Source organism: Balaenoptera ricei, chromosome 8, assembly GCF_028023285.1.
Source record: "Balaenoptera ricei isolate mBalRic1 chromosome 8, mBalRic1.hap2, whole genome shotgun sequence".
Classification (NCBI taxonomy): domain Eukaryota; kingdom Metazoa; phylum Chordata; class Mammalia; order Artiodactyla; family Balaenopteridae; genus Balaenoptera; species Balaenoptera ricei.
Window position 1 is genome coordinate 88,843,467 of NC_082646.1, and position 27,981 is coordinate 88,871,447.

Genomic DNA, 27,981 nt, shown 5'->3' on the forward strand with positions numbered 1-27,981 from the left:
TAGAGTGCATTTTTAGTCCAGATTTCATACCCTTTTATTATCTTTGTGGATTTTGCCACTTATGTTTTATCAGAGTTCTTCACTTTTCTACTCTAAAGCAAACAGCAAGAGGATAAAATACAGTGTTCAGCCAAGGCCAAGTTAAGGCGAGTAGGACCTGGATCCCCTCTGAGTGTTTCCATCTGGAGAGACTCTGGCTTCCTGAAGCCCCTCCCCTTCCTTCCCTTCCTTCCGCCTGGGACTGCGTCTTATCAGTATCTTCTGAGTGTCCATGCCCAGTCATGTAAGGCAGCTTCTTCAGGACCAGGCAGGCCAGGCTGGACCATCTGGCCTTCTTCCCAGTCTCAGTGGCCTGTTCCCCCGTGGGGAGCAGAGGCTGGCCCCTGAGTAGTGTTGTGGTCCCTCTTCTCATTAAGTGCCACTGACACTCCTCTAGGCAGAGGCTCAGCAGTAAACAAGAGGGACACACCTGCTTTATGGGGCTTACATTCTGGTGGGATGAGGAAGACAGGGAATCAAGGAAATAAGCAAACCACGTATTGTAGTAGAAGGTGCTGCGTAGGTGGGGAAACATGAAGAGCAGCGAGGAGGGATGGGGAGTGCCAGGAGGAGGGAGGGGTGCTGCGGGTCTCCGTGTCGTGGTCAGAGGGGGCCTGGTTGAGCAGGTGCCCTTTGCGTGGGCTTGAAGGAGTTGAGAAAACGAGCCACGTGGCTCTCTGCAGGGAGAGTACTCCCGGCGGAGGGTCACCAGGTACACAGGCCTAAGGTAGGTTCTCCTGGTGCGCTCGGGGACTCACAAGGAGGCTGAGTGGGCTGAAGCAGAGCGAGTGGGTGAGGGTAGGAGGAGACGACGGAGGTCAGACCGTGCAGGCCATGCAGGCCCCTGGGAGGGCTTGGCACTTACTCTGTTAGCGATGGGGGCCAGCAGAGAGTTTTATGCTTATGGTCTCCGCACAGCTGTCAGAGGGATCCCCAGGCTTGCTTTATTTATTTAATCCCAGTTATCATGTTTTTTCTTTTTTAAAAAAAATTTATTTATTTATTTATTTATTTATTTATGGCTGTGTTGTGTCTTCGTTTCTGTGCGAGGGCTTTCTCTAGTTGCGGCAAGCGGGGGCCACTCTTCATCGCGGTGGGCGGGCCTCTCACTATCGCGGCCTCTCTTGTTGCGGAGCACAGGCTCCAGACGCGCAGGCTCAGTAGCTGTGGCTCACGGGCCCAGTTGCTCCGTGGCACGTGGGATCTTCCCAGACCAGGGCTTGAACCCGTGTCCCCTGCATTGACAGGCGGATTCTCAACCACTGTGCCACCAGGGAAGCCCTCATGTTTTTTCTTTTTAAACAAATACACAAATTATTTATCCAATTGAAGGAATTCTTGTGCTTCTGGAAGCCAGCCTTAATTTTAACAGGATCGCCTTGTGCTGTGTTGAGTCTAGGTTGTAGGGGAACGAAAGTGGGAGCAGGACTGATTAGGAGGCTCCTGTAATAATGGCGGCGGGACAGGGTGGTGGCTTTGACCAGAGTGGTGGAGGAGGAGGATGGTGAGGAATGTAGAATTTTTATGTTTTGAAGGACGTATGGACAGGATTTGCTGATGAATCAGGTATGGGAGAAAATGGAGAAGACTTTTGGCCTAAACAATTGGACAGTTAGCTGAGCTGGGGAAGATCGTAGATGGGGGAGGATTGGGGGGGATGTTAGGTGTTCAGTGTGAGATTCTATTAGATGTACAGGTGGAAGGCAGAGCAGGGGCAGTTGCGTGTATAGAAGAGTCTGGCGTGCGGGGAAGAGGTCTGGATGGAGGTGTGAACTTGGGGGTTATCAGCACCTAGTTGGTGTTTAAAGCCTTGAGATCCAGACGAGACGATTAAGGGAGTGAGAGTCCAGGTGCTGGGCCTTGCTTTCTGGCCAGTAAGAACTCCCCTGCAGCCCCTCCGCCCCCGAGTTAGCCTAGGCATCAGCCTGAATTCTCCGTGGCTATGGTGGTAGATGGCTGGACCTTGGCCTTTCTCAAAGCTCACCTAATATGTTTCTCTTTCCACAGGCCAAAGCTGTCTTGAAATTCATTGAGGGGATCTCGGAAAAGACCCTGAGGAGTACTGTTGTGCTCACAGCTGCCCGAGGAAGGGGAAAATCTGCAGCCCTGGGATTGGCTATTGCTGGGGCGGTGGCTTTTGGGTAAGGGGGTCCCCATGTTTAGGCACTGTGAGCTGTGAGGGAGCAGTGTGCAGGAGTAAGGGGTCAGGGGACAGGGAAGCTGGGTCTCCTGGGTCTGAGCGGGCTCCTGTGTGATTTCTCTAGATCTTGGGTTCCTGTCCAGAAAGAGCAATGCTGTTTCCCCCAAACCCCCAAAGGTGCACATATATGTGTGCATGCACACACAGACACACACCAGGGCCAACTCACTATTTAGAGTTGAACAAACACACAAGAGCAAAGAAATGGGGGTAAGAAACTTAAAAACTCTCAGGAGATGAGCATGTATATGACCAGCTCTGCTGACTTAGAAAAGTACAAGTTTGACGTTTTAATGATTTTGATCAGTAGAAGATCTTGTTTGCTTCTGAGGAGCTGCCTTTGAGTGTGACGTTCTTTTGCATTCTTTTGTCCTGGGCGGAGGACTTCTGCAACTGCCAGGAGAGCATGCACTTCCAGCTTCACAGACATAAAGGATGGACCTAGAATTTACCATGTCCTATATGCATTATCTTCCTTGGTGCTCCTAATTAACAATGTTAGCGTTTCATAGATGGATAAACCCAGGCTCAGGGAGTTTCAGTGGCTCACCCAAGACCCCCCCCAAGTCAGTGCTGGTAGTGCTGGGGCTGAACTTGTAGTCCTTTGTTTCTCTTGCTGCTCCAGCAGTACCACTCAGCCCCGCCACCATTAGCGTCCTTTACATTGAACAAGGATCCCTCAGAGGTTAACTGTGGCCTTAGCCTGAGCGCAGCTGAGCACTTTGGCTTCACGGTTTGAAACCCTCACAGCACAGCTAGTGATGAGAGTGAAGCCCTCTCTCGTCCCAGGGCGCAGGACTGGGGAGCCGCGTGCTGGCCCTGGCGCTGAGGGAGCGGTCCCCACAGTGCCCTCAGCAGGGTGCTTTCACAGATGCTGGTAGCTGATTGCTGGGATGTGCTGCCTTCAAACTGGTAATGCGTTTTCATTAGGTTGGGAGGAAGAATACTCTCAGGTCTGGAGTTGCTTTACTTTTCCTCCCCAAAACATGTGTCCTGATTTTTTTTCTGCCACCGTCTCTGGTTATCCCCTGTGTAACAGGGGCAAACAAAAATGTTTTCTTTTTTTAAGTTCTCTAAACATTTCTTAGATTTCCTAATTACTTTAAAAAAAAAAAATCCTCCTTTTGTTCAACAGGTACTCCAATATCTTTGTTACCTCTCCGAGCCCGGATAACCTCCACACTCTGTTTGAATTTGTATTTAAAGGATTTGATGCTCTGCAGTATCAGGTAGGAAATTAGGATAAGAGCTTATTTTGATTCCATGCTGAGTATAAATGCAGGTGAAGTCTTTAGAATGCAAACTTTCTTAATATTTAGTTTCTAAAGCCTGTTTCTGACGTTTGGCATTGGTTTGGCTCTTTCCCTATTAGGAGCATCTGGATTATGAGATCATTCAGTCTCTAAATCCTGAATTTAACAAAGCAGTGATCAGAGTGAACATATTCCGGGAACACAGACAGACCATTCAGGTGAGGCTTGTTCTAAAACCCTGCCACGTGGGGCCAGTGTCCTGCTGTATATAAATGCTCTAAGACGTCTCCTTTTATAGTTGTTTTATGTGCTGTGTAATTGCATATCTTTTAGACAGCATTGTTGTTTTACGGTAAACGTGTTCCAGATTTTCAGCCTCTTCTAAAGAAAAACATTCAAGCAGACTACCAAGTGTATGTAGCCAGATGGGAAAGTTGTAGTTTTGTCCCTTGAAAATTGAGTGAGTAGGATTGTAAGTATGCTAATCAGCTAAGAGAAATAAAATCATTTTTTCCGACATCATTTCTAATTTTGCTTAGTTACAGCAGGTTTTGAAATGATGCATCTGTAGCGAGGACAATAACCTCACCATTTAAAAGAAGAAAAGTTCTTCGTAAAATGTACTCTGAATCTTTGTGGTTTAGCCAGTGGCCTACTTTCCTTTTTAAACAGTGTTTCCCCGAAAGCTCTGTGAATCTCCAGTGCTCTGTAAGCCTGAATGGTCTGTACTTGTCCAAAGGCTACAATTTTGTTAAATCATGACAGGCTTGCAGAAGGGATGGAGGCCCGTGGGCTCCTAATGGAGCAGGTTATTGATCACTTTTGGAGTTGGGTTGGGGTGGGAAGTGGGCCAGGTCAACTTGGCACTTTACGCCCTTGACCTTTATGCCTGTGAGACATTTGTATATGTCTGTCAAGGAGGTATACCTTTTGTCAAGGATCCAGGTTATAAATAAGGTTCAGTGTTTGTGCCTTTTTCCCTCAAGGACCTTAATTTTTTTCTAGCTAGGTCTCTTTCTAGACTCTCTTCTTTCTGTGCGTTTCTTCCTACTTTGGCCTGGTTCTCTCAGCTGCGGGGAAGAAAGTCCAGTGTTGGGGTAGGGCGGGGTGAGGGGCAGGCTGCAGGCCGTGAGAATACAGAGATCTGTTAAAACTCAAGAAAAATACACAAGCCAAAGAGGGAAAACCTTTCCGTGAAATGCCTGGCTCAGCCCTTGCCGCTCCTTGGATCTGTCATCAGAGACCTTCTCGTATTACCAGAGTCCTTTTGTCTCCAGACTGGAGTTGAAGTGCAGAAGAGGTGACCTGACTTTATGAGGCTACATTTGTGTCCCTTTGAGACCTCTTCTTTCTTGCTGGAAATTGCGATATAGAAGAGTATTAAATTAAAGTTGGCTGTGCCTCTCCAGGGGCCTGCTTTCTGCTGCTTTTATGAGGTGCTTGTTTAGTTTTTCTCTGTAAGGATCCAAGATGTGGGGCCCTACTGAGAACATGTATCCTGCTGTTGGAAATGAGTGGGGTCTCTGCCTCCTGACCCATCAGCTTCCAGCAAAGCAGTTAAAAAATCTCACCTGTAATGGAATACTTGAAAACTACAGGAAAGCACAGAGACCAATATAAGATAACACTCAAGTGCCCAGCACTCAGGCTTAAGAAATGCTGATGTTTTGCTGTTTGCTGTGTTTGTTTCATGTTTAAAAAGCCACTCATATTTTTGTTTTAAAGATCTGAAACCTCACAGACACGGTTGAAGTCCCTCTTGTACCCTTCCCCATCCATTCCCTTCTGTCACTCCCCATACTGTGCTCTGAGATTGGTGTGTTTCCTTTCTTTTTCTTTTTTTTTTTATACATTTATTTATTTATTTTTGGCTGGGCTGGGTCTTCATTGCTGCACGCGGGCTTTCTCTAGTTGTGGCGAGCGGGCTTCCCATTGCGGTGCATGGGCTTCTCATTGCAGTGGCTTCTCTTGTTGCGGAGCACAGACTCTAGGCGCGCGGGCTTCAGTAGTTGTGGCTCGCGGGCTCTAGGGCGCAGGCTCAGTAGTTGTGGCGCACAGGCTTAGTTGCTCCGCGGCATGTGGGATCTTCCTGGACCAGGGCTCGAACCCGTGTCCCCTGCATTGGCAGGCGGATTCTTAACCACTGTGCCACCAGGGATGTCCCTGGTGTGTTTCCTTTCAATTCATGAGTTTATATTTCACTACATAATTATGTATCCATAAATGGTAACATACTATACTTGTCTTTTTTCAGCTTGCCTTTTTTCACTCAACATTTGTTTTCAAGTTGGTCCAGATTGAAGCTTGTAGATCTGGTTGATTCATTTTTAAGCACTATATGAGCACATTACAGTTTATTTATATGTTTCTAGAATTGGAATTGTTGGGTCTTAGGGTATGCGTAGATTTCCATCTTTCTCGGATTTTGCGAAATTCTCCTTTAAGGTGTTTGTACATATTTACCTTCACCCCAGCACTTTCTTGAGTTTTTGTTTCCCCACGTCCTCACGAACACTGGGTGTTTTACTGCTATTTAAGTTTTGCCTGTCTGCGTGTGAAGTGGGGGTCTCCTTGTTGTCTTCAGCATTGTGCTGATTACTAGTGAGGTTGAGTACCTTTGTTTATGTTAGTTGGCTATTCAGGTTTCCTCTCCTGTAAAAATACCTCTTCATAGACTTTTGCAAACTTTAAAAAGAGCAGGAACCCCTGTAGGAACTGAAAGCGTTGTTTATACGCACAAGGGTGCCAAGCTCATGGCAAGTTTGTGACATTAGATGGCCCAGCTAATAATATAAATAAGGATGTGTGAGCACTAAGAAGGTTATAAGTCTTAGAAGTGTCCCCACCAGTGCAGGGGGACCTGGGCTTTATATTGACGTTGTCAAAGCAGGACACACAGTACCCAGAGTGTAGGAGATGCTTGAGAAACCTGACATCCTCCCCTTTAGCCATTGCTGGGGCCAAGCTTGCCTCTGGCCCACTGGCCAGAGTGAGGCTGGGGAGAAGCCTGAGAAGGGAGAGAGGAGAGAAAGGGAGGCACCACCTATCACTCAGCCAGGTCCCAGGTAGGGCATTTTTACAGGTTTACCTAATTTTTTTCTCAAGCAGCCATCAGGTATTTCCTCCGTTTTCTGGAGAGGAATCTGAGGTGCTGAGATGAAGTGACCTGCCCAGGGCCACACAGTCAGTGGTCGACCTGTTTGGACCCAGGCGTCTGACTCTAAGCCCATCCCCGCTTTGCCCTGCCAGGGAAGAGCGAGAAGGAGGAATGAGAGAAAGAAGAAATGGGACAGGGGAGAGAGAGTAAAGAGAGGCCTTTATGGTGACTCACTAGTGATCACAGCCATGGTATCAGGTGGCCAAGCTAATAGTATAAATTTTTCTTTCCGGCAGTATATACATCCTGCAGATGCTGTGAAACTGGGCCAGGCTGAACTTGTTGTGATCGATGAAGCTGCTGCCATCCCCCTCCCCCTGGTGAAGAGCCTTCTGGGCCCCTACCTTGTGTTCATGGCATCCACCATCAACGGGTGAGGCACCTTGGGCAGGAGCCGTTGCTCCCATTGTAGGTTTTGCCAGTTAGATAGCATTTAACGAATGTGACCTGGGCCTGGGTGGGTAGGGCTGATTCCTGAAGTTTGAGTCTTTGGGGCTCTGCTGCACTCTCTCCTCGGCCTTCTCCTTGGCAGCTGGCCCCTTCATAGTAAACTATAGCTCACTTCTGGTCTGAGCTACGGCCCACCAGAACAGGCAGCACCAGACTGAAGAACTTCATAACCCAGCTGATGAGTGTCTCCTTCTGTCCATAGGCCTGATGAAGTTCTAAAGGGCACATGGATGGCAATACCGGTGTCTTATCTCTGAGGGTTATGTGCAAATATAGTATTAAAGTAACTGTATAGTTATCATAAGAAAGCAGGATCGAGAGCTTTTTTAAAATTTTGAAATATTTAGTTCTTGTTTGCTATAGAAAAGCTAGAAAGGTAAGGTAAGCAAAAAGAAAAATCACTGGTGATCTGACCATATAGAGACAGCTTCTGTTAGAATTTTGGTGTACATTTTCTGTGCATTTATTTAACTTTTTCATTTTGAATAAGAACATAAACATAGTTTTCATAATGTTTTGAATTTGCTTTTTTATGTAAAGAATATACTGGGAATTCCCTGGCAGTCCAGCGGTTAGGACTCCGAGCTTCCACTTCTGGGGGCCTGGGTTTGATCCCTGGTTGGGGAACTAAGATCCCGCAAGCCGTGCAGCATGGCCAAAAAAAAAAAAAAAAGAATATACTGGGAAATCTTTCCTGGTCAGTATATACATATCTTCAATAATGAAAAGATTTCTATATGGAAGTCACATCTTGAAGAGATAATTCTATATTATAGATTTATTATTTGACTGCTTTGCTTATACTGAAAACAGTTAAATAAAATGGGTTTTACTTTTTTGTGATAACTGCTTTATTGAGATATATTTAAAGTGTATAATTCAGTGATTTTTAGTATATTCATAGAGTTGTGCAACCATCACCACAGTCAGTTTTAAAACATTTTCATTACCCCAGAAAGAAACCCCATATCCTTTAATTAACATCCTCCAATTCCTTCCTATCCCCCAGTTCTAGGCAACCACTAATCAACTTTCTGTATCTATGGATTTGCCTATTCTGGGCACTTTATATAAGTGGAATCTTGGAATGTGTGGTCTTTTGTGACTGGCTTCTTTCACTAACCATAATGTTTTCAAGGTTCATCCGTGTAGCTTGTATCAGTACTTCATTCCTTTTTATGGCCAAATAATATTCCATTGTATGTTTATGCACATTTTGTTTTTCCATTCATCTTTTTGATGGTCATTTGGGTTGTTTCCCTCTTTTGGCTAGTAGCAGTAATGCTGCTGTCAACATTCATGTACAGGTTTTTGTGCAGACATGTTTTCTGTTCTCTCGGGTGTATACCTAGAAGTGGAACTAGTGGGTCAAATGATAACTTTCTGTTTAACTGTTAGGGAACTGCCAGATTGTTTTCCTAAGCAGCTGTACCATTTTACATTCCTATCGCAGTGTCTGAGGGTTCCAGTTTTTCCATATCCTTGCTAGCATTTATGTCTTTTTGATTATAGCCATCCTAATGAGTATGAAATGGTATCTCATGTGGTCTTCATTTGCATTTCCCTGATGGCTGATGATGTGGGGCATCTTATATGCTTATTGGCCATTATTTCTCTTCTTTGGAGAAGTATCTATTCAGATCCTCTGCTCATTTTTCTAACTGAGTTGTCTTACTTATTATTGAGTTGTATGGAAGGGTTCCTTATATAGTCTAGATACAAGTCTCATATACATGATTTACAAAAATTTTCTCCCACTCAAAAACTTTCTCCCACTCAAGAAATTCCACTTTCTTGATAATGTTTTTTGAAGCACAAATATTTTTTTAGCTTTGTTGCTTGTGCTTACTCTTTTTTTTTTTTTTTTAAATAAGTAAATGGAATTCCTTTGAGAATGCTTTGTTATATGGGGCAGGCAGGAGGAATAAAGCACTTCAAAATTTAATTTTTTGATCATTCTTTAAAAGTAGTATTTGAGTTAGAGGAAGTATTTATACAGTATCCTCATTTATGATAATGAATACTATGAAACAGTGTAAAACTGAAAATTAAAAAAACCCTGTGGTCACGTGTGCTTGTGACCAAAGACAAGGAGGAAATAACAATTGAAAAGAGCTGGTTCAGTGATCAGATCATAGATGATTTCTTTTCCCCAAATTTTTTGTTACTTCTTCACGTCATCTTTTAAATGAAAGTAGTAATGAGAAAAGTTACTTGGGTGGTGGATTTGTTTAATCTTAATGTTTCCAAACTGGAAATGCTCTCTGTTCATTTTTTCAAGCATGGAACTTCTAATAGCAGCTCTTATTAATTGGCCATTTACCTGTGTTCCAGTTCCATTATGCTAAATCCTTTGTTCACATCATCTTCTCAGTCCTTATTTTTTAGTTCACAGTACAGTCCTGTGAGATGTGTGAAATAGTCCCCTTTTGAGGAGGAGGCTAAAAGGGGTTGGGTTCCTTGTCCAGAGGTACTAAATGGACATGCCAGGACTTGAGCCCAGGCCCAGAGGTGAGCCACCATGCAGCCCTGCCTCCTTTGGGCATGGAAGTTCAGAAGTGACAGGGCTGTCCTTGGCCAACAGGAGTCTGGCATTTCATTAGGATGAGGAAAGTAGTTCTCTGTCCCCTCCTAGAGAGTTGATTTGGGACCTCATGCCTGATTGCCTTTGCTTTTGCTCCTAGCTACGAGGGCACTGGCCGGTCTCTGTCCCTCAAGCTAATTCAGCAGCTCCGTCAACAGAGTGCCCAGAGCCAGGTCAGCACCACCGCTGAGAACAAGACCACGACGACCGCCAGACTGGCATCAGGTACCCCTGGAGCTCTGAATGCGCCTGCAGTGCACAGCAAGTCACTTCACACTCTCCTGCGGGACCCTTCCCCTCATGACCTCATGGGCGGTAACAGACCATCTGACCATCAGGCAGAGAGGTTGAGTCCCCAAGAGGTGAAGTTGCTTTTCTCTGAGGAACAGCAAACCAGTGACCAGATGGGAGGCTGACCTGGGCCTTCTGGTGGCTAGACTCCTGTTTGTCACCATCTCAGGGCATTGGTTGCATTGACTTAGAGAGATCCCCTTGGGATTGGTGTCGAGGCAAGTTGAACATCCACCAGAACAATTTAAAACCACTCGCTTTAAATTCTTGAGCCATATTTTGTGAGCACCATGTGACAGAGATAAAGTAGAACATTTGCCTTGCTCTTCTGGACAAAAAGTATTTACTAGTTGTTCCTCACTGTGTGTGTGTGTTTTGCGGGGAACAGCGCGAACCCTGCATGAGGTTTCCCTGCACGAGTCGATCCGATACGCCCCTGGGGACGCAGTAGAGAAGTGGCTGAACGACCTGCTGTGCCTGGATTGCCTCAACATCACTCGGATCATCTCTGGCTGCCCCTTGCCTGAAGCCTGTGAGCTGTATCCTCCTGGGTTCCATTTGCCCTGTGAAAGGGAGAGGGGGCAATGGAAGGGTTGAACAAAGGGTTTTGGCCCTTTGCTTCATAGGCTGCTGCTCTAGGGAGAGGGGAAAGTTCAATGTTGTTGATTTCCCTTCTTTTCCTCCCTAATGTGTTTCTGCTCAGAACCAGGGGCGCCTCTTCCCAGGTTGAGGGAAACCCACATATCCAGGTGACCCTTGGAAGTAGTGTGTCCTGTTTTGGCTTCTCTTTGATTTGCTCTGGTTGCTTAACTCCAGATCCAGCTACTATGTTAATAGAGATACGCTCTTTTGCTACCACAAAGCCTCTGAGGTTTTCCTCCAACGGCTTATGGCCCTCTACGTGGCTTCTCATTACAAGGTAACTGCATCTAGCCCTCGGGTGAACTTTAGCAGTGAATTCCAGCACTGGGCAGTGCCTTTTGACTTGGCTTTTTGCATGTTTTGTTACCCAGTGGCTCAGGTGGCCATTCCACTGGGACTTGAACGTCCTGATGTTGGCAAGGTCCAGGGGTCCTGCTGGAGGGGTTGCATTTCCCATTTTTGTTCAGGCTTGTTGTGGGCTCCAGCTTTGCATACAGAGTGTGAGATTTCTGCATGTAGCTCCATGTGTGGTAACTGGAGAGGGTGGAAAGTTTTGCCCATTTAAAAGGGGTACTTACATTTCTTGCCTGGTGGCTAAATGGATGGGCTGAGATGACATAGCAGTTGTAATCCGGGGGCTGCTCTTTGACCTGAGACCAGACCTTATACCCCCTGGGCTGTTTTTAAGGAGCAGTGAATGAGAATTTGGAATATTTGAAAGTCTTAAAAAGGCACATTGGGAAGGACACTTTTTGAGTGTCTAGGTAGCTTTTCTATGAACACCCTTTAAACGGAAAGCTGCAGGGTTGGTGTTAGAAGTGGTGAGAGGTTTTCTTGAAATAGCAGCCTCTTACCACGAAGAAGTTCGCTTCCCAGCTGTGAAGTATATAGCACTAACTAAGCAGGTCTCTGCTCCGGCTCTGCAGCCTCAGCACTCGTGGTGAGGTGAGAGCAAACGTTGGAGGCTCAAGTCCCACTTAAGCCCTTACGGAGGGTCTCAGGCTGGCTGGCCAAGATGCTGGAAAGGCGCTTTGACGGGTTTCAGCACATCACTTGGCTCTGGGGAAGGCAGTTCTCCAGTCATGACTGTGGAGTAGCCTCTCGAATGAGGACGGGATGAGGAGTGCTTCTCACTGACCGTGTTGGTGCCCCACAGAACTCTCCCAGCGATCTCCAGATGCTTTCTGATGCACCTGCTCACCACCTCTTCTGCCTCCTGCCTCCCGTGCCCCCCACCCAGAATGCCCTTCCTGAAGTGCTTGCTGTCATCCAGGTACAGAAGCTGAGGTGTCCTTGTGGCATTGATTTTGGGACCCACTTAGGCATCAAGGATTAGTGGTTCGGTAACCGCAGCGCAGAAGGGGAAGCTGTTGATTCCTGGTCTCAAGCCTAGTGACTGGGCGTATCCAGGCAGGCGACTAGGGTGCATCAAAGGAAACTACCACCCAGACAGAAACCCAAAGCCCCACTGTTCATGGATGGGTGAAAATCAGAACTGGCCACCGTATTTTGACTTGCAGCTCCTAAAACAGAACTTTGTTTTCCTCCTTTATTACTAAAGCAATATATGCTACTTGTAAAATTAGAAGACACAGATTGGAAAGATGTTTTTAATGCCTAGCCTGTATTTATGCATTTCTTTATCATTTTTCCTGTTCATAAACATGCGATCATAGTATTTGGTAATCTGGTTTTTTTTTTCAATGTGTCAGATATTCATAATCTGCATAATTTTTAAGGCTGCATTGTATTTCATGACATGCACGTATGGTACTGTGTTTAACCATCCTTCTGTTAGACCCTGGAGTCACTGACTTTGCACAGTTCTGTAGAGAGCCACGTGAGCATCCTGAGTCTTAATTGATGAGCTCACATGTACACCATGTGTGGAGACCCTCTTCTAGTGTGGTTTTGCTCTCTGGGCCAGGAGGATGTCAGTATTCTGCCTTCTTAGTGACGGTGTCAGGATGCCCAGGGGACACAGTCATGAAACTTCTCTTGGAAACGGATGAGTCGGTTACAGGGTTAAGCGTGCGCTGGAGTGGAAACAGCCGGCCTAGTCAGAGCAAGGGCAGAGTGCTGGTGAGGTTCTGGGAGTGGCTCTGAGCCTGGAGCCGGCCTTTCTGTCTGCACTGTCCTGCTTCCCCAACAGGTGTGCCTCGAGGGGGAGATTTCTCGCCAGTCCATCTTGAACAGCCTGTCTCGAGGCAAGAAGGCTTCGGGGGACCTGATTCCATGGACAGTGTCGGAACAGGTGACATGCTTTCCCTGGTGTGTCTGAGCGAGTGAAGCTGGCGGTGCTGGAGGCTGTCTTTTGTTGCTTAGTTACCGGCTTGTGTCTCCCCCCACAGTTCCAAGACCCAGACTTTGGCGGCCTTTCGGGTGGAAGAGTGGTTCGCATTGCTGTTCACCCGGATTATCAAGCGGTAACGTGTCCTCGTGTGTGCTGTAATTAGCTGCGGCCGTGTTGCTGGCCACTCGTCAGGGCAGGTGTCCACGGTTGTTTAAATAGGAAGCTGGTCAAGGAGTAGCAGATCCAGGTCCCCCTCTGCTGTGGACGGTTTGCCCGGGGCTGGGGGTGGGCGGGCAGGGTGATTGTATGTGCTCAGTCTTTGTGAGGACAGGGGACTTGTGAACCAGATCTGCTTCCCGTAGTTACCTCCCATCTTAGAAGTCCTCACCGAGGAGTTAGCTGTAGAGTCATCGGTTCCGAGCTCACTGATCTGTGGACCAGAAAGCATGCTCAGCCATCCTCACGTTCTTGATGGGCTGGACAGTGCGAGAGTGAGGGTCATGCCACGCTAGGTCTTAAGGGTCTCTGCTTTGACCTTGTTGAGGGGTTTCATTGGTTCTCTTTGCGAAGTGCAGTTTGACCTGGAGTGAAGGCTTTCTAGAAGCAATACAGGGGCAGAGAAGTGGTGTAGACACTGAGGACATCTCTCTTCCCTTTGCCTGTTTCCCTCCGTGTTTGCTCACAGATGGGCTATGGCAGCCGAGCCCTGCAGCTGCTGCAGATGTACTATGAGGGCAGATTCCCTTGTCTCGAGGAAAAGGTCCTGGAGCCCTCACAAGAAATTCACACTGTCAGCAGTGAGGTAAGCATCTTCTGGCCGAGCTCCTGGTTCCGGGGAGGGCCACCCTCTGGGTCTTCAGGAGTATCACCAAGAGCTGTCTTGTGGTCTGGGCTCTCTGAGCAGTAGCAGCAGAGTTCCTCTCTGGTTTTGGAGAAGCTTCTCTTTCTCCAGCTGACACTGAGGCCCTCGGATCACCAGCATCCGCCTCACCTGGAGACCCTTGACCACTGCCCCAGACCTCCTGAACCCCAGGCTTGGGGTGGGGCCCAGGAAGCTGTCTTAGCTCCCAGGTGATGCTGACCCACATGGCAGCTTAAAGCCACCACTGTGCACTCTCCTCCTCTTAGTACTGAACCCACACTCAGGGAAGCTCTTTCCTTCTGGGTAAGAATGCTTAACGCTAGGAACTGGGACAGCTTTTCACACGGGTTCATTTGATTTTTCACAGTGTGCCTGTTCAGGAGGTGGGAGGTGGGAAGGGGCTTATACTTAAGGTCGGGCTCAGAGGTTTGTCACTTCCCAAGACACAGAGCCATCTGGTGACAGACCTGCATCTTCAGCCCCCATCTTCAGAACCTTACCTCTGTCTCTTTGTAAATGCGTTTGGCATTTCTAAACCGTGTGGCTGTTTCCTGAATTCTGGGTTTTGAGCAGTGTGAGTCCATGCTTGTCTAGGGGTTTGGTATCCTTAGGAATGATGACTGGACTTAGTGGTGATTTTACATTTTAAAAACCAAGACACCTGTCCCAGTTTTTGCTTTGTTCGTCCAGAGCTTGGTGTGGCAGGGGTGCTTGGGAATGTCACTAACCTTCCTCTCTCTCCGCTGGGTGGACGTGCTCTCCTCTCTGGCATGCAGGCTGTCAGCTTGCTGGAAGAGGTCGTCACTCCCCGGAAGGACCTGCCTCCCTTACTGCTCAAACTGAACGAGAGGCCTGCCGAGCACCTGGACTACCTGGGGGTGTCCTACGGCTTGACCCCCAGGCTCCTCAAGTAAGCGTCTGCCTGCCCTTCCTCCCGCAGCGTCCCTTTGGCCTCGGTGTCCTGAGAATGAGAGTCCTGTGGGCTGCGTGTCTGCCTTTGCAGTGGTGTCAGCTGTCCCTGACGCCCCCGCACCGCTGCCTCACCCCCCGCCCTTCCCAGTCTGTGTGTCAGCCGCTCCTAGAAGGCACACGTGGTGACCTGCTCTCTGTATCCTTTGCAGGTTCTGGAAACGAGCTGGCTTTGTTCCTGTTTATCTGAGACAGACCCCGGTGAGTGAGGCGTCTGGCAGAGGAGGGGGGTGACAGGTGTGTCCTTGCAGAGCCCTGGTGCCTCCCGCTGTGCCCTGAGTGGTGTGCCTGTGCTGCCAGGAGGCCGCTCTGAATGCCCCCAGAGCAGCCGCCCTTACGGAGGGCCACGCGGTCACTCTCCCCACTGTGCACTGTAGCGACTTCGTGCTCCACGCTGAGGTGGCGGAAGTGCACGTGGGCTTGTTCACCACGTTCTGGAATCCTGTCACTGGGGGCCTCCTCGAATTTGTATTTTTTAAAAATAGGAAGAAAAGTGGTTTTAGGGGAGGAGTGCATACTATAAGCTGGTATCTGAAGGAGGGATGTGCTTGTGTGGACAACAGAGCCATAGAGGATAAAATGGAAGATGAGAGAGTTAGTGGCTGTCAGTTCATTAAAAAAAAATTTATTTAGCACGTGCACTGAATCAAGCAGTGAGCAAGACAAGCCGTGAAGCTTATTTTCTAATGAGTAGAAATAGGCAGCAAAAAAGTGAGCAAACAAGAAGTATTCAGATAGTGACAGTGTAATGAGTGGTCAGGCTTCTGAGGAGTGACCTTTCAAACTGCAACCTGAATGATCAGAGTGGACCAGCCACGTGACAGTCCTGCCTGCAGAAAAGTGAGCGTATTCAAGCAGAGGGCACAGCAAATGTGAGGACCCGAGGCAGAAAGGAAGTTGGTGATTTGAAGGAAACAAAAGGCCAGTGTGGCTGGAGGGCCCTTGAAAGGAAAGGGTGGTGATTCACGGCGGGGCAGGTGGGTCTGGGCAGGGACTCTGCGCTCCCTCCCCATTCAGGTGGAGGGAGGGGTTAGAGGGAAGGTGCTGGGGCTGCCGTGTAGACGATGGACGGTGGCCCATGAGTAGAGGTGGGGAGATGAGCAGCTTGGCTGGGGAGGACGTGGTGAGGGGAGAGAAGGGCCAGATGCCAGGGGTGTTTGGGAGGTGAACTGAGAAGAGTTGAAGGATGGGGGTGTGGAAGGTAAGTGAACAGAAGTATCAAGGGTAGTTCTTTGGGTTTTGGCTGGAGAGACTGGCTGAGAAACTGGGTGTTGGAGGTGCTGTTTCCTGAGATAAGACTCAATGGGGGGCTTCCCTGGTGGCGCAGCGGTTAAGAACCCGCCTGCCAGTGCAGGGGACATGGGTTCGAGCCCTGGTCTGGGAAGATCCCACGTGCCACGGAGGAGCTAAGCCAGTGTGCCACAACTACTGAGCCTGTGCTCTAGAGCCCGTGCGCCACAACTACTGAGCCTTCGCTCTAGAGCCCGTGCGCCACAACAACTGAGCCTTCGCTCTAGAGCCCTCGAGCCACAACTACTGAGCCCGTGTGCCACAACTACTGAAGCCCACTCGCCTAGAGCCCATGCTCCGCAGCAAGAGACACCACCACAATGAGAAGCCCGCGCACCTCAACGAAGAGTGGCCCCCACTCGCCGCAACTAGAGAAAGCCCGTGAGCAGCAACGAAGACCCAACGCAGCCAAAAAATAATAATAATAAAATAAAATAATAAATAAATTAAAAAAAAAAGACTCAATGGGGTAGGACCAGATTTGGAGGTGGAAGTGGGAATTGTTTTTGGCATAGTAAGTGTGTGATGCCTATTAGACAGCCAAGTGTGGAAGTATGGAATAGGCAGTTGACTACAGGAGTCTGGAGATCAAGGAAGAGGTCGGGGCTGGAGACAGATTTGAGAGCCATCAGCATACTCTTAATAGAATATACTCTCGGGGTCAGGGACTTTTTTGGTGCGGGGGGGTGATGTCTGTTTTCTTCACAGCTGTAACCCTGGCACTTAATAGCATCTGCTATGTATAGTACATGTTCAGTAAGCACTTTTGTTCAGTGAATAAGTATTTAAAGCTGTTGAAAGTAGGGGCTGAGCATAAAGAGGGTGAGTCCTTAGGCTCTGCAGCATTTAGAGGAATGAGTCAGGAAACACAGCAAGGGAGGCTGAGGAGTAGCCATGATCTGTAGGAGAAGGGCAGGGGCTGTGGTGTCAGAATCCAAGAATAACGAGCGTTCCAGGAAGGGGAGTCATTGCTGTCAGAGAACAAGTAAGGTTAGGACAGTTGACCACTGGATTTGTCGGCGTTGGTGATCTGAATAAAGGCAGCTTCAGTGGAGTGGCGGGATCAACCTGACCAGGGAGAATGGGAGGTGAGGAAATAGACTGAATACACGATTCCTACACCAGCCAAAGGGAGCAGAGGAATAAGGTAGCTGGGGGGGGGAGATTGGAGTCAGGGCAGGTTTGTCAGCCGGGAGATTCCAGAACATGTTTGTTTGCTGCAGGGTGTGATCCTGTAGAGATCATGCAGATGCAGGTGAGGGGGGCTGATTGCAGGACTACAGGCCCAGAAGAGGCAGGAGGGTAGGACCTGGAGTGCAGGGACAGAGGTGGCCACCGCATCCCTCACAACAAGAGGGAAGCAAACAGTGGGCACAGAAGGTATTGGTCAGCTGGTGGAGTTGGTGCTGGGAGCATGAAGAAGTTCTCCTGATTGCTTCTGTTTTCCCAGAGAGGGGAGGCCAGCAGCTGAGAGGGAGTGTTGGAGGTTTGGTTTTGGAGAGTTCAAGGTCAATATCCAAGGGTGGCACCCATCTTGAGAGTTCAGAGCTGGACTGATGAGGACCACTGGGTGTGTGGCTGCTTCCACGTGGGCAGGAGCAGCTGTAGAGGGGCTGGGTCCTTGTCAACGACCCTGGTCAAAGCTGGAATGTAAGTTTGGTGGTCGACTGCAAGGAACACACAACCAGTGAGTTCAGCGTGGACCACGGTATGTCCCTGTGGTCTTGTACTGTGCACTGCTTGTTTGTGACTTGGTGGTGGCGTTTTGTTACTTGAATGCCCTTCAGTTGAAATCCATTAGATATTTTTATGGTGTTGGGCTTCGTGGTTGTTGTGTAGTAGAAATTTTAAAACCTGTGGTTACTGCTTTAGTACCTAAAGGAGCCTGCACTTGCAAACCTGTTGCCAGCAGGGGAACTCTTGCCATGCTGTTTTTTGGCCATGCAGTTTTTGCTGCGAGCACCCAAAACACGTTGATTGGGTCATGTGGAGTTTAAGCTGTAATGCCTCTCGGTTCAGAATCTGACCTGATGTGAGCAAGGGGCTCACAGCAGAAGACATGCTCCGAAGGTCTGAGCAGCTTTGCGCCATCGCTGGGGCACCTGCTCAGAAGTTGCAGGGCAAAGTGGTCTCTGGAAGCTGTCGTGTAGGCAGTGGGCCCTGCGAGAATGAAGGCGAGGCTGCCTCTCCTGCTGGGGAGGAAGCAAGGGCCCTTGTGAGCGTGCTTGCCCTTCAGCAGTGACAGGTCCTTCATAAAAGGGGGTCGTGGTGCCAGTTAGGGATTTGTGTTTCCCAGAATGACCTGACCGGAGAACACTCGTGCATCATGCTGAAGACGTTGATGGACGAGGATGAGGCCGACCAGGGCGCCTGGCTCTCTGCCTTTTGGAAAGGTGAGTGGGAGTGGAGGTGGAGGGTGGCCAGGTGCAGGCACAGGGGCCTGCAGACCTCTGACACTGTGTGGTTGAACCCCGCAGATTTCCGAAGGCGATTCCTAGCCCTGCTGTCCTACCAGTTCAGCACCTTCTCTCCTTCCCTGGCTCTGAACATCCTTCAGAACAGGAACATCGGGAAACCCATGCAGCCGGGTGAGCTGGTGGGGCGGCCGAAGGGCTGGCGGGGCTTGGTTGTGTGGAACAGGAGGTGGGCATGGGGTCCAGGAAGAGGGCTGGAGTAGGAATGGAGGGGCTGGTTCCAGGCCTGCATCTCCCCGACCCGCCTCTGCTCAGCAGGCCCTGCTCCGCCTCAGGGCCGCTATCATACACTGTGCCTGTCGCCTTCATGACAGGACTTGCAGGGTAGGACTTGGCTTTAGAGGTGTAAGTAGGCCTACAGCTGGTCAGTTATGGAACCTGATCTAAATCCTGTGAGCTAGGGTAACTAGCTCAATTCTGAGGCTCAGTTTCCTCATTCATGAAATTGTAATAAGAATATGCTGTCAACCTTCTGTGGCCAACACACAGAAGTGCTTTGGGCATGTAGATTCTGTCTGAATATTTAAAATACCAAAAAAGGTGCAAGGGATCATTAGTGTTAACAGCTGTGGGGTATTTTTTCCCTCTTGCTAGTTACGTGTATGTATACCCTTTTTTTGGGCCAATTATATTTTGGTGTAAAAGTCTGTTTGTCGAGCTGGGTGGAGCATGCCTGTTTCCTGTGAAGCTGCGTCCTGAGAAGTGACGAAGTGGGGAAAGTGTTGCATTCCTCTAACCCCAGGGCACGGGAGCCTTTCTTGGTCTGATGTGTTGGCGTGGAACTCTGAGCAAGGGTGACACACCGTCTGTCCCCCTCCCTGCGTGGACCAAGCTGCCTCCCCTTTGCAGGAGGAGGGTCAGGGCGGCCCAGGGTGGGCAGGCACTTTCAGGTGGCTCCTCTCCAGTTCCTGCTGAAGGCCCGGTGGAGGAGCAGCTGTTGGGTGCCACCTGGGACCGTGTTGTGAGTGCCATCTGGGAATCTCGTCGGACCCTGCAAGGGCGTTGGGCTCACCTGACTCGTCTGGCTCTGTCGTATGTCCAGCCCTGTGCCGGGAGGAGCTGCAAGCACTCTTCCTCCCCTATGACCTCAAGAGGCTGGAGATGTATTCACGGAACATGGTTGACTATCACCTCATCATGGACATGATCCCGGCCATCTCCCGGATGTATTTCCTGAACCAGCTGGGGGACCTGGCCCTGTCTGCTGCCCAGTCGGTAGGTTACCTGCTGCTCGTGTGCTGGTTTTGTGGAGCAGTTTATATGCTGGGTGTTGGTCGGATGCTTTGACATAACTTTGTGCATTTAATTCTTCGTGGTGCTGTTGGGGGGGTAGTGGTCTCACCTTTTACACGTGGGGACTCTTGGGCTTTCCAGTCGAGCTGTGTGCCCAGCAGTACAGTAAGTAAGTAGAAGTGCTGCAGTCTGGACCCACGTTCTTCCACCCCACCACGTTGCCTTGATTCTTACTCTGCTTCATCAGAGGTCTAGGAGCACCTTGTACTTGTAGCGTAGCCGTAAGGCAGCTGTTTGCCGGGATAAGAAGTTAGTTTGGAGATTTCAGGAGGAGGGAGTTTTCCTGGTGGTTTCAGTAACGGGATGAATGGGAAGATTCCACAATTGTGTCAGTCAGTGTTTTGGTCGAGAGAGAGTAACTCTGGTTCTTGGTGTCGTTTTAATGGGCAAAAGCCTGTCCTGGCAGCCACTCCAACAGATTCTCCGTCCCCCAGGCTCTTCTCTTGGGGATTGGCCTGCAGCACAAGTCTGTGGACCAGCTGGAAAAGGAGATCGAGCTGCCCTCAGGCCAGTTGATGGGACTTTTCAACCGGATCATCCGCAAGGTTGTGAAGGTAACCTCAGCTGAGGGCAGGGCTTTGGCCTGTTTTGAAAAATGTGTCAAACCCACTCCCTGCCCCAGGATGCAGAAATGTTAACATTTGGCTGTGTTTGCTGCAGATCTTTACACACACACACACACACACACACACACACACACACACACACACAGATATGGGGAACTTCAGCTGGATCTGTAACGTTCCGTGTTCTCTCCCAGAGGCGTGCCTGATAGGAGTGTGACACCTCTCCAGTCGGTGATTTCCTGCTCCTCCCGTGAGCGTGTGTACTCCTAAACCGTGCAGAGCGCGTGCTAAGTGACTTAGTGACGAGTGACTGGGTCTCTGCTGCTCCTTCATCTTCTGCTTCTCGGCCTTGGTCTTTTGTAGCTGTTTAATGAAGTGCAGGAGAAGGCCATCGAGGAGCAAATGGTGGCAGTGAAGGCCGTGGTTATGGAGCCGACGATGAAGACGCTGAGTGACGACCTGGTAGGAACACCGAACATCTGCCCCCTCCCCTGTAGGAAGAGTCCCCGGCGCTAGTGTTCTGGGGGTGTGGGGAGCGCGCTCCCCGAGTCTCCCTGCCCCTCGCGTGCACACCCGGTCCTTGACGAGGCCCCCAGCTGAGTGCATGTGCGAGCTGGCAGTCCGGCAGCTGCTGTTGTGAACTACTTGTTTGATCTTATAGGTTTTCAGAAGGCACGTTTTATATTCATACACACTTCAGTAAGAGCTGCCTCTAACGCTGTGGGGGGAAACGTGCAGAAGGAGAGGCCTGCTGGTCGTCGCGGTCACGTTCTGCCCCCTGGCCTTTTCCTGGGATTTGTCCCCTGCCTGACTCTGACCTACTCTCTCTATGGGACTTCGACCACAGGATGAAGCAGCAAAGGAGTTCCAGGAGAAACACAAGAAAGAAGTGGGGAAGCTGAAGAACCTGGACCTCGCTCAGTAAGGCCCCTCGTGGGAAGCACGGAGCCTCTGCTGGTTGCTTCTAATTCGCTTCCTGGGTGCCCTGGAAGCTGTGTTTCATGGGATCATTTTTAGAAGCACTAGCAGCTAAAAACCTCCTAATTGACTAATTGCATAATTTTGAAGGCTTTGTTTTCCCCAGATGAGCTCTGCCACTTTGTAAGTCATGCCTTGCGGGTCGTGCTCCTGAGATCCCTTGGGTCCCATGTCATGCCCCGGGCCCCCAGGGAAGGGGGATTCTGAACCATGAGCATCCACTTTCAGTGGCCGCTTTTTAATATTTGGCTTTTGATGTGAATTTGTTTGAAGAAAGGATCCTACTGCCAACGAACCAACAAAACCCCTTGTTCTAGAACCCTCCATGCCCTGGAGATTGCAGTCCTCTTTGAGCTGCAGCTATAATGGTGGTACCCGCCCGGTAGATGGATGTGAATAACCGCTCCAGACTTGGTGGCCTCTGAGCCTCTTTGACCTGTAGTCCCGTTGCTGGGTCATTAGTGATGGTGGTTGTTGGATGTGAGATGGAGGTGGCCAGGAGGTCCGTGGGCAAAGTGTTGAGCTCCGCCCACAGCTTTGCAGCGTCAAAGCCTTGACTTGTCAGGACTGCTAGATCCCAGAGAGGTGGGGCGAGGTGGGGCAGACAGGGCCCAGTCCAAGGGCGTGTGGGCTGTGGAGGTGGCGGTGAGCAAGGAGATGCTGGGGGTGACAGGCTCCTCTGGTGGGCGGTTGCTGAGAGTCAGGTGGGAGAAGTCGGGCAGCTGCCTTCTGTGCGGATCGACCCCTGCTAGCAGGCCTGACCGTGCTTGTTCCGGTGAAGTTCCTGTCCCCTGGAGCTCAGCTGCACGCCTGTCCCCTGCTCTCTGCTGTTCAAACGCTGGTGCAGCTCAGCTTGGCTTACGTGGTAGGACGTGTGTGATGAAAACGTTGTCACTCTCTTACTTTCTTTTAAGCGGCCTTCTCTTCTTTTGAGCAGGCTTTGATATTTCCTTTTATTTTTTAGATACATAATCCGTGGGGACGATGAAGAATGGAATGAAGTTTTGAACAAAGCTGGGCAGAATGCCTCAGTTGTCAGCCTGAAAAGGTGAGGGGCTGGCATACATCAGGCAGGGGAGGCATTCTGGCCTGTCTGCTTCGCTGGTAACTTTCACTAGGAAATAGGAGGTTGGAGCAAAAACTTTGAGGAAAGTCACTATTCTTTCCTTTGAGGGATGCTATTTTTGTGTCATAGCTCCCACTGATCAGGCAGGGCCGTTGCTTAGGCCTGGATCTCTGCATCCCTCGTATTCTCAGACATGCCAGGGAGACAGGCTTGAGAACAGCCCTGGAGTTGCCGCTAACTGAGCACTTCCTGGGGGCTTTAATGCAGCAATCCCCTTCATGCTCAAAACAGAGGTGGCTTTTTTCTTACATCACTGCTTTATTTATTTATTTTTATTGACGTATGATTGATTTATAATGTGTTAATTACTGCTGTACAGCAAAGTGACTCAGTTATACATATTTATACATTCTTTTTCATATTCTTTCCTAATACGGTTTATCACGGGACCTTGTTGTTCATCCATTCTGTATGTAACGGTTTGCATCTGCTAATCACAAACTCCCAATCCATTCCTCTCCCACCCACCTCCCCCTTGGCAACCCCCAGTCTGTTCTCTATCTCTGAGATTCTGTTTCTGTTTTTTTTGTTTTTTTTTCAGGCTTATTAAGCTTGACCTCTCTAAACTCACCCTTGCACTCTACCCCCTCAAACCTGGTTATTATTTTGCTTTTTTAATAGGGTTTTATGTGTGTTATACACATATATAGTTCAATTCGTGTATGTCTTTTTTGAAACTTTCCTTGATAAAACACACAGCTTCTTCGTTATTTGTGCTTCTTTAAATTGCTGTGGCCCTGTCTTTTTCCCAGATTTGCTCTATTGATCTCTCTTTTTTGTTTCCCCCTTAATATTTATTTATTTATTTATTTTGGCTGTGCTGGGTCTTAGTTGTGGCATGCAGGATCTTCCTTGCAGCATGCAAGATCTTTTAGTTGCGGCATGCGGACCTCTTAGTAGTGGCATGCAGGACTCTTAGTGCGGCACACACGCCAGATCTAGTTCCCTGGCCAGGGATCGAACCCGGGCCCCCTGCGTCGGGGGTGTGGAGTCCTACCCACTGGACCACCAGGGAAGTCCCTGTTTCTGTTTCATAGATAGGTTCAATTTGTGTCATTTTTAGATTCCACACATAAGTGGTATCATACAGTATTTGTCTTTCTCTTTCTGACTTATTTCACTTAGTATGATAAACTCTAGTTGCATCCATGTTGCTGCAAATGGCATTATTTTGTTCTTTTTTACAGCTGAGTAGTATCCCATTGTATATCTGTACCACATCTTCTTTATCCATTCCTCTGTTGATGGACATGTAGGTTGTTTCCATGTCTTGGCTATTGTGAATAGTGCTGCTGTGAACATAAGGGTGCATGTACTTTTTGAATGATAGTTTTGTCTGGATATATGCCCAGGAGTGGGATTGCTGGATCATATGGTAATTCTATTTTTAGTTTTCTGAGGCACCTCCATACTGTTTTTCACAGTGGCTTCACCAACTTACATTCCCACCAGCAGTGTAGGAAGGTTCCCTTTTCTCCACACCCTCTCCAGCATTTGTTATTTGTAGACTTTTTAATGATGGCCATTCTGACCTGTGTGAGATAGTACCTCATTGTAGTTTTGATTTGCATTTCTCTGATAATTAGCAATGATGAGCATCTTTTCACATGCCTATTGGCCATCTGTATGTCTTTGGAGAAATGTCTCTTCAGGTCTTCTATCCATTTTTCGACTGGGTTGTTTTTTTTGTTTTTAAGTTGTACGAGCTGTTTGTATAATTTGGAAATTAAGCCCTTGTCCATCGCATCATTTGCAGATATTTTCTCCCATTCTGTAGGTTGTCTTTTCATTTTGTTTATGGTTTCCTTTGCTGTGCAAAAGCTTGTAAGTTTGATTAGGTCCCATTTGTTATTTTTCTTTTTATTTCTTTCTATTGCCTTGGGAGCCTGACCTAAGAAAATGTTGGTATGATTTATGTCAGAGAATGTTTTGCCAATATTCTCTTCTAGGAGTTTTATGGGTATATCACTGCTTTAAAGATGAAGTAACTGAGGCTCTCAGGTGTTAAGTGACTTCCCAAGAAGCATATAGCTAGTAAGAGGCAGAGCCAGAATCAGGATGAGGTTTGTCCATTGCAAAGCCCAGAGTTTTACCTGTTATACTCTCCTTCCTCTAAGCCAGTGGTTCTCAAAGTTTTGGATCTCAGAGTTCCTTTATATCATAAAAATTATTGCGGACCCCAAAGGGCTTTTGTGCATGTGGGTTTTATCTATCAATATTTCCCATTTTTTTAGAGACACAGATGTAGAGAACAAACGTGTGGACACCAAGGGGGGAAAGTGGAGGTGGGGGGAGGTGGTGGTGGTGGGATGAACTGGGAGATCGGGATTGACATGTATACACTAATATGTGTGAAATAGATAACTAATAAGAACCTGCTGTATAAAAAAATTAAATTAAATTAAAAAAAATGTCCCATTTTAGAAATGAAAAACTGAGAAATTTTAAAAAATGTTTATTCAGAATTAACAGTCATGGACTCTATGGGTTTTTTGTTTTTAAAAATACCTTTTTCATAAAAATTTTAGTGAGAAGAGTGGCATTGTTTTACATTTACATTTTTGCGGATCTTTTTAATATCTGGCATACTAGAAAGCAGCTGGATTCTCCTGTCTGTTTCTGCATTCAATCTGCTGTGCTATCACACATCTTGTAGCCTCTGGAAAACAAAACAATTGGGAGAGAATGAAAGTGGAAGAGGCAAATAATGTATTAGGATTATTATGAAAATAGTTTTGACTTTGGGGCCCACCAGGAGGGGTCCTGGGGGACTCCAGGACTCCCTGGACTACTCTTTGAAAACCTTCGCCCTCAGCTGCTTCTCTGCAGAGCTGTGTGTTTGTAGATGACAGTGGTTCCGTGGGGCGGCACCTTCACTGGAGTTTCCCTTGGGAAGATAGTGAGGCCTCCCCTGTCCTGGGCCTCTGGAGATGAGGCTTCCACAGCTGGTTTGGGGGTTTGTGGGGGTGGTGAGTTCTTGGCATTGCCATAAACAGGGTCCCCTGAAGAGTTTATTTGGAAAGAGGAAATCTTGTGACTCTAGGAGCCATAGTTCCCAGAAATCAGATATTCTCTTTTGCTGTCTCCGTGAATCACTGTGCTATCTGGAAGATTCCAGCATCGGTGCTAGCCTCATTTTCCTGATGGTCTCTGATGTGGCACAAAAGCCCGCTGTCAGTGTGTCCTGATTTCTGGTTTGGACAATACGGCAGATGCGGCCCAGGGCCCGTGATGGCCGCGTATTGAGTGTGGCGGCTTTGAACAAGGCCGGCTCTGGGCCTGGTGTGGAGACAGCCTGCTTCAGTGCTCTGCAGAGCTCGGTCTCTCCCGCTGTTGGTTTGGCTGTCACTGCCCCTGAGGAGCCATCTGCATTACCCAGTCTGTGTGGCCATTCATGCGCTTGAGGGGTCTGGGGAAACGTGAAAGCTTGCACTTTTGGAGGTAAGAATGCTGATAACTGTCGTTCCGAATTCTTTGAGGCCTTTCTTCTGTCTTCTGAGCATTCACTTCATTCAGGTGATGTTAGGTCTCAGGACAGAATTGCTCACCCTCCCCTTATAGGGAGGTGTTTGTTTCCAGGGCAGAATGACACTGGAGAGAATCCTTAACCTATAAGGGGAAAGGAAGGTGGCCATTTGCTGAGTTATTCTCATGTTAATCTATCTGTGAGGAACCTGCCGGCCAGCTGAAATGTGTACCCGAGTTACTATTCCTTTGGGTTTTCTTCTCATTTAGGAAAAATAAAATAACACATCAAAAAGTATTGTATGGTTTTCCTGGGAGTTTCGTGCTTTGTATTAGGGACTGTCCTCAGAGTCATTGGGATAATAATATGTCTGGTTTCCAGCGTAATCCTTAGTGGTAAGTGGTGGGAAGGAATTTTCCTCATAACGCCTTAGATTTTCCTTAAAGTCTTGGGAGGGGGAAACGTGCAGATTTCAGGAGTTAAGGCGTAGATTTGTTTCTCCACAGACTGAGAGCTTGGTCAGGGCAGGAGCTGGGTTGGTGTGGTGTACCCCCAGACCCCAGCACAATGCCCTGTAGGGCTGCGGAGGACATTGCTGTGTGACTGCACGTTCTTACATCACGTTTCAGATGGCGGAAACCCTTTTTCAGACAAAGCAAAGCAAGCTTAAAGCAAAGCAGCCTGAAAGGTTACAGATCCAGGCATGCTTCATTCTTTCTCTTTCTACTCCTGTTTTTTCTTCTCCAGTGACAAGAAAAGGAAGTTGGAAGCCAAACCAGAACCCAAACAGAACAAAAAGTTGAAGAAAAACAGAGATGTGAAGAACAAAAAAGATACAAAACTGAAGTGGAAGAAATAGTGGAGAGTAACTTGGGTGTCGGTGGCTGACTCGTAAGGAGATACCCTGACTTTCTGAACTGTCTCTGGCTGGACTGAGTGGCAGCTGACTAGACTATTAAAAGCAGTCGCTTCTGAATGGGTCTGCTTAGAACTCGATGGTTGGCAAACCTCCGGCACCGTCCCTCCTCCCCCTAGTCCAGGCCTGGCTTTCCCATTCGTTCATATTTTGCTTTGGGCCCAGGTTTTTCGGTTCCTTCTCGCACGTGTAGAAGCCACGCTGGCTCTTGTCCCTTCTCGGGCGTCAAGTACACGGTCTTCTGGGGATGTTCAGGAGGCTGCTGGGGGAGCACCGGGGCCTCTTGTTATGAACTTGTCCAAACTCCCTGGGGCCTGGAGCCGCAGAGGCTCTAGTGCAGCCAGGACTGGCGTCCTGGGACCCACATTGCCATGTGCCGTTCCTCTCCTGGCCCTAGCAGTGGCCCAGAAAAGCCTGAGTTCTTAGGATAGGAAGGATATGACATCTGAGTCCCCAATACCTGTTATTTCATCCATTTGGGAAAAAATGTTGGGAAAGACCCTTTTGCTGGCAGGGGTGAGGGGGTTAGAGAATCTATTTTTAATAAATTACATCCTAGAAAGATCAGCTGCCTGTGTGCTCGTCAACTGAACGTAGGCGGAAGTTGCACTTTGCTCATTTCTTTTGGTGGATCTTGGCTGCCGGTACACTTGGGAGGGTGCTGGCATCAAGGCCGAGGGTGGGCAGCGTGGCCAGGGCTTACTGACCCAGGAGCCCATGGGAGAAGTGGCTGTGCTGACCGGTGCTCGCTGTGGTGGTTCCGAGGGACTTGGGATGGCACCTGGAGGCCAGCTAGCTGGGCCTCTTCTGCCTAGCTCCTGTCAGGTCGTTTGGTCCTCTCCACAGAAATTATGTGGTGGCTTCATGTGTATTTTGGAATGTTTGATGGTGTCTGCTTTCCAGTCCCGAATCTGATACCATTGTTATTGAAACCTTGACCCTGCATCCCCAACCAGGGATCGAACCAGGGCCCCCTGCAGTGGAAGTGTAGAGTCCTAGCCACTGGACGGCCAGGGAATTTCCCCTCTGCTGGTGCTATAGGATTGTTCCTCATCCACGTCACCAGGTGCAAAGAGAGCTCAGAGTGGAAGTCAGTTCCGTCGTGCTCTGGTTCTGATCCGCCTTTCTCCCC

The 27,981-nt window shown here is 48.6% G+C and overlaps 1 protein-coding gene across 3 annotated transcripts in view; it reads left to right on the plus strand.

The window, feature by feature from the left end:
- NAT10 (N-acetyltransferase 10) overlaps positions 1-27,416 on the plus strand; it is a 39,679-nt gene extending 12,263 nt beyond the window's left edge. For all 3 annotated transcript variants that reach the window (XM_059931365.1, XM_059931364.1, XM_059931366.1), the window contains exons 9-29: positions 2,047-2,180; positions 3,375-3,468; positions 3,612-3,710; positions 6,886-7,022; positions 9,784-9,908; positions 10,363-10,513; positions 10,797-10,893; positions 11,773-11,889; positions 12,769-12,870; positions 12,968-13,042; positions 13,595-13,711; positions 14,548-14,681; positions 14,893-14,941; positions 18,327-18,423; positions 18,508-18,618; positions 19,547-19,719; positions 20,232-20,351; positions 20,727-20,825; positions 21,211-21,284; positions 22,306-22,389; positions 26,681-27,416. In XM_059931365.1, coding sequence (XP_059787348.1) covers positions 2,047-2,180; positions 3,375-3,468; positions 3,612-3,710; positions 6,886-7,022; positions 9,784-9,908; positions 10,363-10,513; positions 10,797-10,893; positions 11,773-11,889; positions 12,769-12,870; positions 12,968-13,042; positions 13,595-13,711; positions 14,548-14,681; positions 14,893-14,941; positions 18,327-18,423; positions 18,508-18,618; positions 19,547-19,719; positions 20,232-20,351; positions 20,727-20,825; positions 21,211-21,284; positions 22,306-22,389; positions 26,681-26,792 — 2,301 coding nt within the window. In that variant the 3' untranslated portion in view covers positions 26,793-27,416. The remainder of the gene's footprint in view (positions 1-2,046; positions 2,181-3,374; positions 3,469-3,611; positions 3,711-6,885; positions 7,023-9,783; positions 9,909-10,362; positions 10,514-10,796; positions 10,894-11,772; positions 11,890-12,768; positions 12,871-12,967; positions 13,043-13,594; positions 13,712-14,547; positions 14,682-14,892; positions 14,942-18,326; positions 18,424-18,507; positions 18,619-19,546; positions 19,720-20,231; positions 20,352-20,726; positions 20,826-21,210; positions 21,285-22,305; positions 22,390-26,680) is intronic.
- Positions 27,417-27,981: the final 565 nt, after the last annotated feature.